Source organism: Lagenorhynchus albirostris, chromosome 14, assembly GCF_949774975.1.
Source record: "Lagenorhynchus albirostris chromosome 14, mLagAlb1.1, whole genome shotgun sequence".
Taxonomy (NCBI): Eukaryota; Metazoa; Chordata; class Mammalia; order Artiodactyla; family Delphinidae; genus Lagenorhynchus; species Lagenorhynchus albirostris.
The window spans coordinates 61148664-61167579 of NC_083108.1; the positions used below are offsets into that span (position 1 = coordinate 61148664).

An 18916-nucleotide genomic window follows, 5' to 3' on the forward strand; every position below is an offset into this window, starting at 1 on the left:
CGGGCACCTCTCTCCACATTCAGATCCTCCGAGAAAGGCTTGTGGTTGAGGAGTGACCACTGCCTTAGAATCTTCCAGAGTAGTGATCCCAGCGCTGCTCTGTAATTTAGCAACAACACACACCAAACGTGGACACGCGCGTGCCACAGCCGTGTGTGCAGAGTCACAGCACCCACGTGGAGTGCAGGCTAATGCAGTGGGTGCCGGCTCTCCAGGGACAGTCGGAGTTCTGTGGGAACTGGCATAGTTGTGTCTAGGATCTGAGTTACACCATAGTTATGGCCCGCCCAGACTTGTGAAGGTTTTTTAGCCTTCCAGCTTTTGGATGAAATTGAGAAACGTAATATATCTGAAAAGCAAAATAAAACATTTTTCTGAATAGCCACTTTGAATATTTTAAATATTAAAATATTCAGTGTGTTTTAAACTACGATACATATACCTTTCACCTGAAATGTGAAGTGGCAGAGCAGACCATTTCTACCACCTCTTGAAAGGGCCTCCCTTGACCCTGGTGTCAGTTTTGTGAGGGCACCACCACACAGCCCTGCTGGTGGGGAAGGCAGCTTGGGGGTGCCCTGAGCTGACCACTGGCAGAACGCATGCAGCAGACGTGGAAGCTGTTTCTGGAACTTTCCAGCCAGGACTCTACTTTCCTGGCGTCTGGCTTTCTCAGGCTGGGGAGGCTGGTGAGAGAGCTAGGCCGGTTCATAGGGGTGGACCGATGGCAGCTGCATAATTCTGTCTTTAGAAAGAGTCTGCTTCTGGCAATTGAGTTTTTCCAGAGGCAAAATTGGAATTCTTTCTTCTTCCCTGAGGGACTTTTGGAGTTCTTATGAAGAGTGCTAAATATCCCAGAAATTGTATTCCGACACCATAGCCTCTGTTACCACAAGCTGGTTGGCTGTGCCGTTCTCGTGAGCCCTGACAGCACCGTCCGCCCAAAGGGTGTGATGGGTCAGCACGGTGGGAGGATAGCGGGAAACACCTGCCCTGTGGAACAGGGCTGCCCTCGCAGCATGCCCAGTTTACACGTGTGCACACAGACGTGTGTGCGTGCTGAGCACCACTCTTGAAAATTGTGTTGAGTAGCAATCACTTGGGCCCTGATTCTGGCTCGTTTCCTCTGTGTGGTGTGCACAGGTCACAGATTCTCCGAACCCCAGTTTGCTAATTTAATCCAAATGAGGAGTTTGGATTGGTCCAAAGTTTCAGAAGCAACCTGGGGGTTTTGTTTAAACGCACGCTCTGGTTGAGCCAGGGTAGGGGTGGTGCCCGAGATCCTGCATTTCTAACCAGCTCCTTGGACCACACTTTGAGTACAAGGCTTAGATGGGTTGTTTTATTTCACCTTCCCAACGGCTGTTTGATGGAGGACTCTTAGCCTCATTTTACAGATGAGGAAACGGGCTTCACAGCTGATAGAGTCAGGTGGCAGGACTGGAACCCAGACTGGGGTCTAACTGCCCTGAATTTATCCACTATAAAGACTTCATACTGCTTTCCATTTTCTTCTGGGTTTGCAAGAGTAGCTGCTGTTCTCACAGGAGTAAAAGCCACTTAGTAGGGAGTAGCTTAGCTGTTGTGAAAATCAATACTGCCATAAACGCAGAATAACAGTAATTTTTTTTTCCAATAGAGGGAAAAAGTACCATAGTAGCATCGACAGTGTGTAGGTAAACTCCATGGTCTGTTAATATAGGGGTATCGTTGCATGTTAGGAAACTATTTAGGGCTATTTAATTTAGACTGATTTATTTAATAAATGTTTAATCTGCCGTCAGCTTGCTAGCTCTGTCATGCTGCATGACATTTCTACAAAATGAGGGGCGTCAGGTGCTGTGGTCGGAGCACGTATAGGGCATTCACATTTCTATATAAGAACTTCTCTGTGTTGCAGTTTTTTAAGCACTAAGAATACATTAGTGAATTATTCCCTGCTATAGGCTGACGTCCACAAATATCAAATAAACTATTACTGTGTTTTGAGTCTGCAGGAATATAAAGTTTGTGTTCTTTTAAAATCCTCATTCATGACTTTAAGTGTCGCAAACTTACTAAAATGTACTGTTTTGTTTTTTAAAGGCCAAATTCCAGGGCTTAAGTTTTATGTGGAAAATTTCATCTCAGGGCAGAATTTTACAGCGTAGTCATAAACCTCAGAGAACAGGAATTTGTAATGGACAGAGGCATCGACTCTTACTGGAGTCGCGTTAACAGGCATACGAGACACGTAAGTGGCTCCAAGGGCCTCTGGCAACATGTAGAGATACAGAATCTTTAACATGGTTTTGCAAGTTAGTGCCTCAAAGGAATACAAGTAAGTCCACAGCGATCTGCTGACCTCCTCCGGTTAGTGTCAGGGCCCTTCGTTTGTGGTTGGGGAATTCTGAGCTCCCAGCCTGCCTCTCGGCAGCCCTTGAACCTTGGACAACATGCTCACCTCCCAGAGCCTCGCTCCTTTCCCTGTAAGGTGGGAATGAGGTGACGTGCCCTGCTTGAAAGTACCTAGAACTGAGCAGTGCCTCTTCCTGAAGGTTTACAGATGCTAATTTGCTATGCAGCCACGTAAAGACATTCCTAACTCTCCAGATGGTGTTTACCTGTGAAAGTCTCTGTGGGACACCCACGGGGTGTGGAACTTGGTGGGGACACAAGAGGCAGGGCCGAGACGCCCATGGTGAGTAAATGGGAAGATTGGACCAGGCTGGACGCCGACCCAGGTTCTCTGTGACAGAGATTCTGGCCTAGCAGAGCAGCTCTTTGCCACCCGAGATTTTCTCTGAAGCTTATGAGCTCTGAGGTAAAATCCCTGCCCTGTGCTGCCTCGTTTGGCGATTCAGGTCACTCCGCTTGTCATGTTTGGATCTTGGCTGGAAGCCAATGCCTGGAGCTTATTCAGTTCCTTAGATCAGCAGTTGTCTGCAGACAGAACCCAGGACGAGTCCACCCGACAGCGAATGCCTGCCTGTCAGTCACGTTCAAGGTCCATACGTTTCCTCCTAAGGACTGTCCACGTGGCGTGTATGTGTCACACGGATCAATGAATGGAGGACCTTTGCAGAGGGAACCTTGGGGATGAAGGCAGAGGCTTTGGTCCTGGTTGCCATCGCAGCCCCTCGTGAAAGTGTGTGTCTTAGGTGCCCCTTCCTGGCACCGTCTCCAGGGCCTCGCTGCACATAGGCAGCCTCAGGCAGCTCGGAGACGTTTTGTCACATTAGTGAAATCAGCCCATCAGAGCACTCATTTTAAAGATGTACATGTACAGTGAGGAGGGAGGAAAGAGTTCTTGGCCGCGTGTGGTTTTACACTTTCCTGCTTGTGTGTTTGTGTTCAGCTGAGCACTTTCCCCACACCCTTCTCGCATGGATGCTGCTGTGTTCTCTGAGTGAAGGGAGAAGAAATCCTGGCACCTGTCAGCTAAAAACATGTTGTCAGGGTCAGCGGGAGTGAGTGACTGTTAGGGCCGGACTGCTGGATCAGGTCAGGCAGTCCTGCGTTCCTCCCGAAGCGTCCTCCTGAGGCCACTGCTTAAAAGGGCAGAGGAACAAAAGTGAGACCAGTTCCTGAGGCTTAGCCCTGCCAGTGTTCACTGAGGCCAAGGAGCGGGGCCAGGCCCACATCAACCAGGCAGCGAGGCTCACAGGCCAGACCGGCCCTGCTGGGCTCCCCTCGGCCGGGCGCAGCCAGACAGCGTGCACCTGCTCTGGGGTGTGGGTGCCTGCCATCCATAAAGACAAGCCTGTTTAAGTGATTTTTAAACGATTAAACAAAATGCACAAGGAGCTTAATTTAGATAGACTCCCCTGCCTCCAAATGCCCCGTGGTGAGGAAGCCAGCCCAACAAGTGGGTGTGTAAAGGCAGAGGGGGCCCAGCAGCCACCAAAAATGAAAAAATGTTGATTGTTTTGATGCATGAAATATACATCTTAAATAATGTTAGGGCTTCCCTGGTGGCGCAGTGGTTGAGAGTCCGTCTGCCGATGCAGGTGACGCGGGTTCGTGCCCCAGTCCGGGAGGATCCCACATGCTGCGGAGCGGCTGGGCCCATGAGCCATGGCCGCTGAGCCTGCGTGTCCGGAGCCTGTGCTCCACAATGGGAGAGGCCACAACAGTGAGAGGCCCGCGTACCTCAAAAAAAATAATAATAATAAAAATAAATAAATAATGTTAAACCCCAAAGTGGACTCTTTGCAACCATTTCAACATGCAGTTATGTCCCTCAGCAAAGGACAGGTTTTCAGGTCTCAAGTTGATGAAACCCCTACTTTTTTTTTTTTTTTTTTTTTTTTTACAAATTTTATTCACTTTTATTCAGCTTCTCTCAACCTAAAATCTTAGAGAGCTAAGGCTGGAAAATTAGTAATATAAAATTCCATCTTCTTTTGTCAAAATAATATAACACATATATAAAGTTATTTTATTTATTTTTTATTTTTTAACATCTTTATTGGAGTATAATTGCTTTACAATGGTATGTTAGTTTCAGCTTCACAACAAAATGAATCAGTTATATATATACATATATTCCCATATCTCTTCCCGCTTGCGTCTCCCTCCCTCCCACCCTGCTTATCCCACCCCTCCAGGCGGTCACAAAGCACCGAGCTGATCTCTCTGTGCTATGCGGCTGCTTCCCACTAGCTAACTACCTTACTTTTGGTAGTGTATATATGTCCATGCCTCTTTATCGCTTTGTCACCGTTTACCCTTCCCCCTCCCCATAGCCTCAAGTCCATTCTCTAGTAAGTCTGTGTCTTTATTCCTGGATGAAACCCCTACTTTTCAAGAAACAATTCACTTGGGGTCTTATGAACGTCCCTGCCTGAGCTGACCAGAACTGCCGGCCAGGACCTCAGCTGCAGGGACGGGGAGGGTCCTCACCCAGCCTGTGACTGCGAAGAAATCAGGGAAAGTGTAACACAGGGAAGGGAGTTACGTTTTAGGATTTTTGCTCAAGAAAAGTCAGGCTGGGGCTTCCCTGGTGGCGCAGTTGTTGAGAGTCCTCCTGCCGATGCAGGGGATGCAGGTTCGTGCCCCGGTCCGGGAAGATCCCACATGCCGCAGAGTGGCTGGACCCGTGAGCCATGGCCGCCGCTGAGCCTGTGCGTCCGGAGCCTGTGCTCTGCAACAGGAAAGGCCACAACAGTGAGAGAGGCCTGTGTACCGCAAAAAAAAAAAAAGAAAAGTCAGGCTGTGTTGAGTGGCACGTGCAAATGTGTACAACTGTTAATTTTCCTACTGAAATTCCCATTTCTTTTATCCACGTGAAATCTCTGAAAAATCTTCTAGATGATCCTTTTGTACCTTCCCTGCCTGTCCCCCAGTAGTTAGAACAGAGGGGTGGTGTCTCTGGCCGACCTGGGACCGGTGGACATCAAGCCCCTGGCGGCTGACCACGGGGCGGGGCCGACTCACTGTCCTGTTTCTCTGCTGGTTGTTCCAACAGAGTTTAGTTTTGCTTTGACCACACGTCCTATGGCCCACGTGCCATCGCTATTTACCCTGAATAAGGAAAACAGAGGCTCTTCTGGGCCCCGAGCAGTGCTTGTGGCGGCGTTACTGGGCGGGGGCTGGCCTGATGCCCTTTCCCCGCAGCCCCAGGGTAGCAGAACCACTGGAGGTATTTTCTGTGCATGAAACAAGCTGTCTAGACCCTGGGGAGAGGGAGAAGTCTCCTCCTGGGACAAGGTCTGCTCTTCTCATTACCTGTGGTTCTTGTAAAGTAACACTGGGTAGTAAGGAGAGTCCTCACTGTATCACTTCTCTGTGGTCTATTTGTGCTCCCCGAGGCGGGGGTGGGGGGTGGAGAAAGGAGAGAGAGAGAGAGACACACACGCGTGGCGGGGGGAGGGAGGAGGGGGTGGTGGGAGGCAACCAGTGAGGGTTCCCTGCTGTGGCCCTGACTTTGCCAGCTGGGCTGCGGCTGCCAGAGCTTAGCCGCAGGGGCCTTACAGCTGCTCTCAGCGACGAGCGGCCCTGGGGCACGAGGAGCCGGTTGGCCAGGCTCTGGGCTGCAGGAGGGATGCCTGCTCACGCAGCCAGGGGACCCAACTTGCCAAGGTTAGCGCTCCGTGGGCGCTCTCTCCACTTCTCCAACTCGGCGAGCTCCTAGCGGAGATCAAGGGCAGTAGTGTGGTATTTGACGGGCAGGTTCCCCCTTTTCTGCCATGTCTGGCCCGAGGGAGGTCAGGCGGCTGGTGCAGGCGGGTCCTTGCTTTGTGTTGTCAGCCTGTCGCCGGGTGGTCAGCTGCCCTGGGGGGCGGGGCGCTCCGAGACCCTGACACCCTGCTTCCCGCCACAGTCCTGATTCCTGGGCGGCTGTTGATAATTGGTGGCCATGGCCTGTGGTTGGAGCCACAGCGCTTGAGTCTGGCACCCGGGCTGGGCGCCGATATGATGTGATGAGGTGAGGCGGGGACAGGCAGACAGCTCCCTCCCCGCCCGCCCGCTGGCTCCCACTGTAGCTCCGAGAGGCAGAGGCGAGGAGGCGGCCTGGAGCCGAAGGGATGCTTTCAGCCGGGGGTAGGGGGCTGCGTCAGGGCAGGACCCCCGGCAGAGGACTGATTATGTCCACTGAGCCCCTGGGCAATGGTACCCTGAAGGAAGCCCCATTTAAAAACCTGGTCTTGAAAAAAGGTACATTCCAGACCAGCCGGGGAGGCTGCTCTTGGGCTTGCGATGGTTCTCAGAGTTTGGTCTGAGGACAGAGCTGAGAAGAGTAGAAACTCTTTCCCGAGAAGCTGGCATCTGCCTGGAGGGTCTGTCGCCCTGGGAACCCTGCAGGGCTGGCCCTCCTGAGGAAGGTGTGCTCTAGGCTCTTTGGTTCCTATAGTGGGAGGAGCGCAGTGCACACGGTTGTCAGTTTGGAGTTTTGTTTGTTCAGATGCTCTGTGCCTGAGGCTGAAACCTCCCCTGGAAATTCTGTCACTTGCTGCCACACGTGTGGGTACTGTTTTTTTCACCCTGACTCTTTGAAAACAGCATTTTAAAGGAAAGATGCATTTCTCAGGATGTGGGGGGTTATTGGGCAGTTTCTCAGGTCAGCAGTGCAGTAACATCAGAGGTTAGGAAGGAGAACCGTGACCCTGACAGGGAGAGACGGACAGACAGATGGATGCCAGCTGGGGAGCCCTCAGACGCGACTGCTCTTAACCGTGAACGAGGCGGTGACTTGTGCAGCTGTGTTTCTTCCTGATACACTTTCCTAAATTAATGATGTGGGGGTGGAGGTGAGGGTGGATTTTAAGTGAACGCTGTGGAGGAAATTATGGTTTTATGTATGCATTTTCCCCTATTGATAGCAAAGGGATAGACGTTTAAAAGGTTTGTAATTGCTTAGTCCTCTTCTGTGTTTTCAGAAAATCCTGTCAATCATCTTTGATGGGAACATATTTAACTAAATTTCTTTCTGAAGAGATCATGAAGCTCTAGATTATAAAATGCATGAAGAGCTGTATTGGGTGCCTGCTTGGACCTCAGTAGATTAGAAGGATGCTCTTCTAGCTGGATGGACTCGCAGTGCAACTGTCACCGCCTGCCCGCTGGTGCGTCCATGTCCCCCAGCCTTGGCCTGGAGTCAGCAGGTGTGGTGCGGGCATACCTGCCCCAGAGGCCCTGTGCCATCCCTGTGCTCGGCTCCCCTCTCTCCTCCCACAGACAGTAGGTGTCATTTCCCACTTCTATTATCAGGCAAGACATTTTAGGTAAACATATGAATAGAAACAGTAACTTTTATTAACCATGGGGGTCCCGCGGAGTAGTAACAGCATAGCGGGATGGCGGGATGGTGGTTACAGGTGAGAGGCTTTAGCAGAACCTGAGCAGCACGGAATTTGTCAGCGAGGGTTTGGTGGAGTGCGGTTCTGTGCCAACACTGTCCAGAGCAGGTGGCATTTCTTCCTCGCTTTGTCTGTCACAAGCCCTGAGGTGTGCTACCTGCCGGGGACCCCACAACAGAGCGCGATGTGTCCCAGGGTCACTCCATGCTGGCGCTGGGCCGGGGCTGCAAGTCCGCTCTTAAGGGGCCGTGAGGGGGCGTCTGAAGGAAGCGGAAGCCAGGGTGGCACCGTAGCTGGGGTTTATGGGGGTGGCTCTTTGCCCCTTGTGGTGTTCTACTTGTCGTAGGATGGATGAGAATAGCCAGCCCACCCCAAGGAAAAGAAAATTCAAAGTATGGAATATAATCATCCTGAAGATGGCTCTTAACTGTTTTGCCTTCTGAACTTCAAACTGTGAAGTTATTCATATAACACAGGCTGAATTTCCCTCCTTGACCACAGTGTATAATGAGTGTGAATTTTCATTCAGCCGCTAAAGTCTCCAAGAGTATTTTTATACTGAGTTCACAGACTTGAGGCAATTTTAGTCTGTAGACTCCACCCCCTGCTCCCACAGTCTTCCTGCCCCCCACTGCCCCATGTCTATAGGATCTGGGAAAGAATTCATTGGCCTTTAGGAACATCTAGCACTTTACAAGTGTCACAGAGCCGTAAGAGTAAGACATCCCAAGGCTGTCATCACCACACCCATGCCCAGGGGGACAGGGCACAGTTCCTGTGCCCCAGTGGACACGGGAGCCTGGGAGAAGCCACCTGGAGGGCAGCCCTGGGGTCTCCACGTCCCTGTAGGTTCCAGCACTTGGGGGAGCGATGGGGGTGCTGCCATGGGGGGTGGGAACAGCAACCCCAGGCCTTGTGACATCACCATGTTTTGTGTGATGCCTCCTCTGAGTGAGGCCGAGGTGTCCGCCTGCCCCCCGCCCCATTATCAGGGCTGTAAGGGCATAAACTATATATCTGGGGCTTCAGAGTAGTTAACTGTTGAGAAGAGGGTGTGTGTGGAGGATGATGCGTTCATTGGGGGACAGGCCTCGTGGAATGGGGGGTCCACCCTCCCGAAAGCAGAAGCGAGTGTCGTGTTGGGAGCCTCAGGCAGCAGAGCCAGGCCCCGCGTTCTTTAAAAATAGCTCAGACACTCGTGCCTCTGGCAGAGTCAGCCCAGCTTCTCCCTGGACGATGTGCTTCTCTTGCTGCTGGAATTCTCCGCGCAGCCTGGAGTTTCTTGGAGACGTCTCCATAAAAATAGGGAGATGCCATCATCACCTTGTCCCTGTCACTGTGAGAGATGAAATCAGGGTCTGAGATGTCTTCCTGTGAACTTGAGACGCAATGCTGTAAAACCCCTGGTTGGGTGGCAGTGACTCATCACTACAGCATCATCAGCCTACAGCCCCTGGAAAGCAGGGGGCGTAAACATTTGACTTTGGTCTAAAAGTCTTCCCTTCATGGCCTGCTTTTTGGCTTCCTTCTGCTGATGTCGGTAGTTGTTGGAATCAAGAACTGCCCAGTGGGCTGTGTCCAGACTCCATTTTGAAAATTTGGAAACCCTGAGGGATCCTATTATTTTCTCAGAATGCTATGGTTCCTGTATACTTGTTTTAAGAGTTCTTCCAGAATTCATTCTCTTCTTCCCCTGGCCTCCCCACCCTTCCTTTCCGTGTACCCCCATTGCACATCCCCTCCCCCGCCACATCCTGCGGGGCCGGGGTGCGGGCGGACAGGGCGGGAGAGGCAGCAGGGCCCCACCTGCCACACTTCTGTGTCACCTGGGCCCAGGGCTGGGTGCCCCCTTGGTTCTCGGGAAGCTGTGATGAGCTCGAGTCTGTCCCATGGATGCAGCTCTTCAGGGCCTGTTGGGAGTTCAGCGGGGGTCAGGTGACAGGCCTCACCACACCTTCTGCAGCGCTGTGCACAGCCGGCACCCTGGGCCTCCCGGGCTGGGGGGAAATTGGGGAGAAATGAATGCGGTGTGAGGTGGCGGGGGTGTGTGTGCGCCTGCGTGGGGAAACCGCTCCTGAGGAGGGCGGTGGTCTCAGAGGACGTGGGGAGCCCTGACTGCAGTCCAGGGAGTGGCTGGGCTTCGGGCCCCAGAAGCCCCGCAACGTCTGTGGTTGAGACCAGAAGTGAGAAATCTGGAGACGGACACCGTGACGAACAGGTGTGCTGAATTTCATCCGATTCTTGCATTCAAAAGTGGGGAATGCAGGGCTTTGTTTTTGTTTTTTAATGTGAAGCTTCTTCTACTTGTTCTGTGGAAGTTATTTTCTTGAGAAGGTGTAAAATCAGGCCGTTGGCGACAGAGCCACATCTGGGGGGCTGGTAAACACTTTGGGGCTGAGTGCCTCTGAGCCGTCTCCACAGCGGGGTGGCGGGAGGGGGAGGGGGGCTCAGGAATCGTGAAGGAAGAGGGGACAGGAGTCACTCATCTGTCACTGTTACTACAGAATGTATGTGGGGGTAGCAGCTGGCTTTGGGGGTCTCTGAGCCCCTTCCCATCTACCATCCCAGCTTCAGATGTCCTGCCATGTGTGGTCTTTACGTAGTTCGCCTTTTATGAGGTGTTTTTGGTAGGATGTTCCTGCTTAAAGTGAAGGAGGCCGTGGAAGGACAGGGGTGCCCACACACCCCCTGCTAAGCTCGGAGGGGCTGTTGGTAGCACAGGACCTGAGTCTGGATGACACCGTGCTTCTCCCCAGGAACCGTCTCTGTTTCCTCCAGTTTTCACTCTGGACCACTCTTGGGGGGGAGGGAGGGGGAGTATGTGTGGCCCCAAAGAGAGTAAAGCCTCGCACTTTCCAGTCGTTAGCGTTTGAAAAAGCAGTCTGTTTTCATGGGCTGGTTCACCCAGAGTTCAAAGTGAAGGGCTTCTGTCACCCAGGGCTGCCGGCCTCAGCTAGTGGTACCCTGGGGGCCGGTTCCTGCCATCCTGTGCCCGGGCTCCCAGGAGCTGCTCTGAGCACATCTCGAGTCCCGGCGTTAGCATTTGTACTAGAGGGCCTGTCATCAGTCCGTGTGGACCACCCGTCCTCCAACTGTGGCCACAGGACCCCCAGGAACCCCAAGACCCTCCCAGGGGTCAGTGAGGCAGGACCTCCTCCTTGTACCTCAGCCACATGTCCCGCCGGTGCAGGTGAAGCAGAGGGGAGGCCACTGGGAGTAAAGAGGTGAGCACTGTGTAAAGTGTGGCAACGGGAAGTTATTTTGTTACATGTGTTAACATGTGGTGAGTTGATTTTTTAATGAATAAATATTTAACATCTTCAAGTTTTAATTTCAAATATGGTAAAGACTGGTAGACGTCATCCACACAGAGCTCTTTGGGGTAATTGGTCATGTTGGGGTACAGAGCAGCCCTGGGACCAAAGCCCTTGAGGGCGGCTGATCTCAGAGCAGGAGGGAGGGCCTGGGGAGGAAGCTCTGCCAGTCTGAACACGTGGGGGCGGGGGGACACTTCTGGTGCTGGCGCCTCAGCAGGGACGCAGCAGGGCCCAGGGCACAGGGCACGCCGACCACAGCCTGAGAGCAGGTGGTTCCCTTTGAAAGAAAGGTGGGAGCTTCTATAACAGTTTCCCACAGCTGAAGTCTGTCTTACCCTTGTTTGTGCTGAACTTTTTAGTTTGATATTAGATCAGAAGATTCATGCCTATCAGACAACATAAAGGGTTCTACATGCTGTCTCAGACCAGAAGAAATAAAATCCAGAGCAAGTAAAGATCTGAACAGAAAAATCTTGGAAGAAAAATATTTTTAGAATACTGGAGAGAAGACCTTCCTAATCAATGGGAAGCTTAGAAGCCATAAAGGAAAAAGATTGCGACAATATTTGATGACATAAAAATTAAAAAAATTTATATCATCTACAGAGAAACTCACACCAAAGTTTAAAGAAGTGACAGACCAGGAGAAAATATTTGCAACGCATGTAGCAGATAAAGATTTATAGCCATAATATGTAAAGACTGTTTACAAATAAAATAAATGAGAAAACTACAAATAAACTAATATAAACTAATATTATGAAAAAGAAAAATACAAATTTACCAGTAATCATAGGGAAAGATCACAATCACTAGTAACCAGGGGAATACAAATTAAAACAAGATACATGTTTTTGCCCATCAGATTAGTACATGTGGAAAGGACCGAGGGTCTGGGGCCATGAGGCAGGAGACACCCTGCCCTCGCCTTGACAAGAGGAGCATTTACAAGGCTGTATCAGTTTTTGGAATTTTTTCATAGGGATGCTTACAAATGTGGGTCACACACAATCTTTTGGTCACGGTAGAAAAAAAAACAAAACCGAACCACCTAACACCCATCGCTTGGAGAATGCAAGTCCCAGTGTTCTGTGTTTAGGAACTGGCAGCACCACAGGGGAATGATGTTGGTTCACATATTTTCTTGTTTAAAGGTGTCTGTGATGTATTGAGTGGAAAAAAGAACAATATATTTGTACAGTGATTCCATTCATTAAAAAGAAGAAAGCCCTTATTCAACAGGCAACACACAGATACACACAACGGGTGAATTGTGCCCCGGACGGCGTGGGTGCGGGGGTCGCAGTGAGAGCTGCTGGCCTGTGCAGGGGAACTTACACATTATACACTATTTCCATCTATGTTCTTTGAATTTTAAAGAAGTCTTCATTATTTTTATAATAAAAATGCTTTTCAAGTGAAACACATATATACCCCCAAATGTGCATAGAATTATGAAAATGTAATTTGATTGTTTTGCTGCAAATGGCCATCTGCATAGCCTTCCATATTCAGGAAAAGATGACCTAGAATGACATCCTCCCAGTGAAGAATTAACACGCAAAGATGTGTGCGGGGCCCCTCGTCGTAATCATCATCCAAAAAGCAAAGCAGTTTTCTTAAGAAGAGGAAACATTTGTCAATTCCAGGGCACGATTTAACCTGAAAGGCAAGTTTTGAATACTCTGCTGTTCATTCACAAACTAAAAATAAAAGTTGGTAAAACAAAGCATTATTTTGGGTTCAGTCTTCATGCTGCATTAGTCGCCCTTGACTGCCTGCTTCCTATCTGCTTGTCCCTGGAGCAGGGGTCCGTGGGTTGGTGGCTCACCCTCCATTCATCTCCTGAGATGCCCCCTTGTGCTTGGCAGCCAGGGTGGGCCTCACCCCTGCCTGCGGGAGCCGTCCTCTAGGTGGGCACCTGTGCAGTGGGCTCCAGAGCCTGTCCTCAGTCCACCTCTTCATGATGACGCTGGGCCCACCCATGCCTGATGCCAGGAACACAAGGTGATGGAGGCAGGTCCCTCATCGCTTACGCACACAGCCTCATCCTGTGTCGCCGATGACGAGGTTTGGGGTCCAGATGCGTGGGCACCTTGTGACACAGGGTGTCCTGGACACGGGACAGTTGTCTGCAAAGGCAGGGGGTTGTGAAGACGGGTTTCTCCCTCACAGGTGTGTCACACACCCCATAGCGCATGAGGATAAACGAGGTCACGCTGGTATCTGTACTCCAGCTGCAAAGTCCCAGCCTAGACCCTCCGACAGAGAGTGATTTCAGTTTCCAGGAGACTCCACCTTGAAGATTCTGATCGTCCCTGGGAGGCACTTGGGTGGCTCCCTGGGGGCTCCCTCCCCAGAGGAAGTACAAGCGCAATCTGCTGCCCATCAGTCACGAGGCCTCTGGGCGTCCAGAGCAGAAAACTATGGTGGGGAGCCCAACGTGTGGGCCCAGCGGCCCCGCCCCTCCTGCTGCTGGGGCTTTGCCTCCTGCACCTGCTCAGCCTCCAGCCAGGGGTGCGTCCAGCACACCCGCCTGGGCCCTGCTGCTCCCCACGGGGGGCTGTGGGGTCCTCAGGCCTCACACTCATCATCTGTTCTGCAGCGCACCCCCTCCCCTGCCTGGGGCCACTGGCCTTCCCGCCCGGTCCAGCAGGCATGTTTGTCAGTCTTTGTCCATCAGGTGTGCGGGGTGGAGGGCTGGGGTGGAGGATGGCTCCACAGGACAGGACACAGTGGGATCCAGGAAGACCCTCCCTCTACCCCAACAGGGTGGATGTGGGGCGGCACCCAGCCCCTGCCTGCATTGCGCAGGTGTGAGCCTGCACTTGAGAGCAGTGTACCCACTGGCCGGTGGCCTGAGCCCTGCTGCAGCAAGAGGGTGGGCCGTGCGTGCACGTGTGTGTGTACGTGTGTGCACATTCGTGTGCCCGTGTCCACACGTGTGTGCGTCCCAGGCAGCACCACCGCAGGCAGGGCTGTCCCCCTCTTGCCCTTCCTGCACTGTGCCCACCCCCTGCACAGCCACTTCCGCTCCAAGTGTGGGGAGAACAGGGCAGCACTCGGCCCGGCGGGAGCGGGAAGTCTGGACTGACCTTGGCCCTGGGCTCCGCTTCCCCTGAGAAGCCGAGGGCTGGCACCCTCTCCTCGAACTGCCCGTGAAGGTGCCCAGTGGGGAGCACGTGGTAGCGGTTTAGACAGGCTTCTGTAACGGTGTGGTCAGAACCCAGTGGTGCCACAGGACTGGAGACCATGGGGATGCGTCTCCTCAATCACCTCCCCTGGTGGGGCCTTCTCAGAGCGGAGCTGGGGCTCTTTGTCAGCGTGTTTTCCCTCCAGTGTGCTACACGGCCCCTGCGTGGAGGTGCTTTGGGAATCATACTTTCCACCCCCCTGGGGGTTGGGGGATCTGGCAGGGATGGGGCCCCAGAGCTTCTTGTGTCCCAGGAGATGGCACCCAGGAGCTGCCTGCCCTGGGGAAGGTCCCTGTGTGGTGGCTCCCCATGCTGTGCACACGGGGCTGGACCTGGTGTCCTGTGTGATGCCGGCCCATCACAGCGCAGGCCTTCGGGAGGTCCCATGGGGCCAGTGGGACACGCTCGACCAGGCCCTTCTCAGGACAGAACTGCAAAGATGAGGTCTGTCTGTGCAGCTGGGCCTCCCTCCATCATCCGCTAACCGCACAGTGGGGCTCTCGGGCAGCAGGCCTGGGGGAAGTCGTTTCTGTCCCAGGACGGTCTGGGGAGCAGGGTGGCCCTGGGCCTGGCTGACGCATTCTCCTCTTCGTCACAGCGGAGCTGGAGTTCGCCCAGGTGGTCGTCGTGGTGGTGGTGGTCACGGTGATGGTCGTGGTTGTCATCTGCCTGCTGAACCACTACAGAGTCTCCACCCGGTCCTTTATCCACCACCCGGGGCAGGGCCGGAGGCAGGACCGGCCGCAGCCGGTAAGTGTGGGCTGAGCGGGGCCGGGAGCCTGGGTGCAGGACGGCCCTGGGCTCGGCGTGTGAATCCCACACACAGAAAGCCCAGTCCGGGGGCCCGACCATGAGGCCAGTCCCCCACCCCCACCCCCCAACACAGTCACCACTGCCTGGACGGCAGTCAGCACACTCATTTCTCCTGCTCTGAACTCTATGGACCGTGCAGTCCCTGCCCTTCCACATCTGGCTTCCTTCCCTCAGTGTCATACGTGTGAATTCCATCCATGCTGGGACATGGCCCAGGGTCAGCGACGCATCCTGCATCCCCACCTACGCCCATGAGACAGGGGCTCAGCGGGGCAGGACAGGGAGGGGGTTGGACCCTCTGGGGCACAAGGGTGGGCAGGTTGTGTGGGCCTCACAGAACAGCAAGGCTGTTCAGGTTGGTTTTTTAAAAAAAAAAATTCCTAGCTACTTCCTGCCCTGAATCACTACCCTCTTCTGGGAAATAAAACACTGATATTCAGCTAAACTGCTCTATGATCTAACGCAGGAGCCCAGGGGCCATGGAAGGTTCAGGTCCAAGCTGGCTTTGCTGTCTGTGGTTCCAGTGGCTGTCAGTGAGAGCTTGGGGACACTGAGTTTAAACAATTATATATTCTTGGCTTCTGTGGTGGATGGAGGAGGCTGAATCCCCAAGCATGTTGGGACCAGGGCTGCCTGGTGACTGGCCTAGGGAGGCTGCCCTGAGTGTGGGGGCAGCTGTCCTGGGGTGACCCCCTCACACTTCATCGGGGCCAGAATCGCTCGGCCAGCCTTCGGGTCTGCTGTCCCCATGGGTAGAGCTGAGGTTTGCCCAGTGTCCTGTGTCCATGGCAGGCAGAGCTGGGGGGAAGGGTGAGGCTGCTGTGTGCCGCCCCCAGACCCACAGGGACGAGATGGGTGCTGGGGGCTGCAGCTCAGCCCTGAGGAAGACGCTCTCTCCCTCTGGCTTCCCCTCATCCTCCGCCGTCCCCTCCCTGCTGTTTCCTCCGTGCGGCCCGGCCAGTGCAGGGCAGGTGTGTCCCGAGGCTTGGGTTTTCCTTCTGATAAAATGGGAGTGTGGATACTGCTCACCAAGGTTTCACAAACTCATGATGTACTTTTACACGGTGACCAGAGACAGTTTAGGCGCAGGCCGGACCTCCATTTCATGTCTAGTCCAGAGGAGAAGCCTCACTCTCCTGGACAGGGACATAGATCCAGATCCCAGGAGCACTGGGGGTCACTGCCTGGGAACGTGCCCCCCACCGGGCTGGGCTTCTTGCGTCCTAAGTACCTCCTCCTCCCTCTCGATTTCTAAAAGATGCTGCTTCCCTTCATCACGCTCTGGGAGAGCAGTGTGATCCTTTCTTTCATACTCACTGTCCAGGGGACCTTCGGCGATGCGGGGAGATGTTTTTGGCTGTCATAGCTTGGGGACAGTGTTGCAGGGATGCTCTGAACGTCCTCAGCTTATGGGGCGGCCCTGCCCTCCTCCCCGGGGGCCCTTCAGCGTGAGACGGGGATGCTGTTAATACACGTGGATCTCATGGCAGGCTCAGGGGCGTCAGCAGAGTGAAGAGAGCCCTTGCTGACAGCTCGGTGGGGGTGGGAGGTGTCCACAGGGAACCTGCCCCATCAGACGGTTTTGGTCTGGGCTCTGTCTTCCTTTGCTCACTGTCAATCAGTGGATATGAGCCTGGCACCCACCAGGCAAGGAGGAAATGATGCAGTGAGCCCCAGCCTCTCCCCATCAGCAGCGCCCACCTGGCTTGGTGGTATTTTCTCAATCTCAGGGGAGGCCAAGGGGTCTCCAGGGGCCATTTGTGTGTGGGGAGGGGTGTACATCAGGAGGCCGTAAACCGTAGAAGGGTGTGGGGTGGAGCAGCTTCAAGGTGCCCTTCTGGGTGGCCCCCTGCCCCGCTCCCAGCATCCAACCAGCCTCCTCCCGAGGGGCTTAGAGGGGCAGGCTGCCCGTGGCCTCGTGTGGTTTGTGCTCTCCTAGGGAGAAGGTGGCCGAGGCTGGAGGTGCCTGGGGTCGCCGTTGTCAAGGTGGTTCCATGTCTGCTGTCAGAGCATCCCAGGAGCTGCTGTGCCTGCTGTTTGGCAGCTGGTGGGTGTGGGGTGCCCCCTGCCGGCCTCACCGTGGATGAGCATCCATGGCTCTGAGCCTGTGCGTTGCTGGGACCCCCACGCTTCTGGGGGCCTTTTGGCCCGTTTGTTCCAGAACTGTGTGAGGTCTCCACGACCATGTCAGTAAAAAGTGTGTTTATTTTAAACTGCTGTGAGAAGGGCTGGGTATCTAATTTGTCAGCTTCTAGGTGATCTGGCTTAACACTATTGGTTAAGGTTACTTTTATGTATTTCCTATGGAAGACTTGATAGTCAAGATGGAAAAATATAGGACAGTAATTGGGATTTTTTTTTTTTTTTTGGCTGTGTCAGGTCTCAGTTGCAGCACACAGGGATCTTCGTTGCGGCACGCGGGCTTCTCTAGTTGTGACACGTGGGCTCTAGAGTACGCGGGCTCTATAGTTGTAGCGCACTGGCTTAGTTGCCCCACAGCATGTGGGATCTTAGTTCCCCGTCCAGGGATCGAACCCATGTTCCCTGTGTTGGAAGGCGGATTCTTAACCACTGGACCACCAGGGAAGTCCCTGGCCTTTGTTCTTGAGAAAGAGGCTGAACATGTAGATGTTCTGATGTGGTTGAGGAAACATGACTCCCTCTCTGCACTAATGGGCTTTCCCTGGTTCCCAGGGAGAGTCCTCTGGAAAAAGGTGGGTTGGACCAGTTGCCCCTTTGGGCCCAGCTTGCTCTGATTCGGGGGGTTTGCTTTGTGCAGTCACAGCCCCTTCCTCACGTGGCCCCTTGCCACCTCCATTGCCTGTGGGCGGACACACTTCTGTGCCAAGGGAGGGACGGATGGAGTCTGTGTTGGCCGAGGCCAGTCGGCCTGCATCACCACAGCGTCCCTGAAACGCCATTCCAGGGGAGCAGGGCGATGGGATGGACTGGCCCTGAATTTGGTGGAAGCAGCCACTTCTGGATGAAAATGAAAAAGAGTGATCCGCTTCAGTTAAGTTACGACAAAAGTAAATGCTTAAATAGTGGCAGCAGCAGTGAGTGGGTTTGTGATAAAAAGCCATACGTGTTCTTTCTGAGGGAGCCTTACCTTAGTGTTTAGAGCCTGGCTTATGTGAGTTCGGCACTTTGAGACTGTCTAGGTTTCTTTTCATCATCTTAGACCGCCAAGTAATAGGAAAACAATAAAAGGGCATAAATATTCCAGACACAGCCCTGAGAGATGTTCACACACGTCGCTGGAGCCTTTCTTTCCCGAGCCAGGGGAGGCCCGCATGGCCTTTTCTGACAGCCTTGCCTGTAGGCCACCCCGCAGGGCCCACCAACCTGCCTGGACAGCAGGCAAGGCGGAGGTGGCCGCCCATCTACTAGGAACAGCAGAAGGATGGGAACGTTTTACTTAGTTTGAATCATATAAAATTGTGGGTGTTCAGCCATTTTGACCTATAAAAGCAGCAATTTCAATTTTAAAAATCAACAAAAGGAGTCACATCAGGCATTTTTCTTCATGACCAAATGCTACAGGAATTAAATCAATTGTAAAAGTGCGGTGCCCGGTGCCCGGCCTCCCTGGAGCCAGAGCAGCGCCTGGCGGGCAGTGGGTGCACCAGCCCCGCGGGGAGGGACGGGTCTGTGGTGCAGAAACTCAGGTGTGGGGGAAGTCCAGGCCCAAAGACCCTCCCTGCAGATGGCCAGACCTGGGCAAGGGTGTGGCCAGTGTGTGTGTGGTTCCCCCCGCAGGGTGTTTTGACAAAACTTGATCCAACTTGAAAAAACTGGGAGATTTCACGTA

The 18916-nt window shown here is 53.4% G+C and overlaps 1 protein-coding gene across 1 annotated transcript in view; it reads left to right on the top strand.

Annotated features, from left to right (window-relative positions):
* The window catches only part of LDLRAD4 (low density lipoprotein receptor class A domain containing 4), a 311146-nt gene that overhangs the window by 275369 nt on the left and 16861 nt on the right, over positions 1 to 18916 (top strand). Inside the window, 1 exon segment of the mRNA XM_060121625.1 lies at positions 14891 to 15042. Coding sequence (XP_059977608.1) covers positions 14891 to 15042 — 152 coding nt within the window.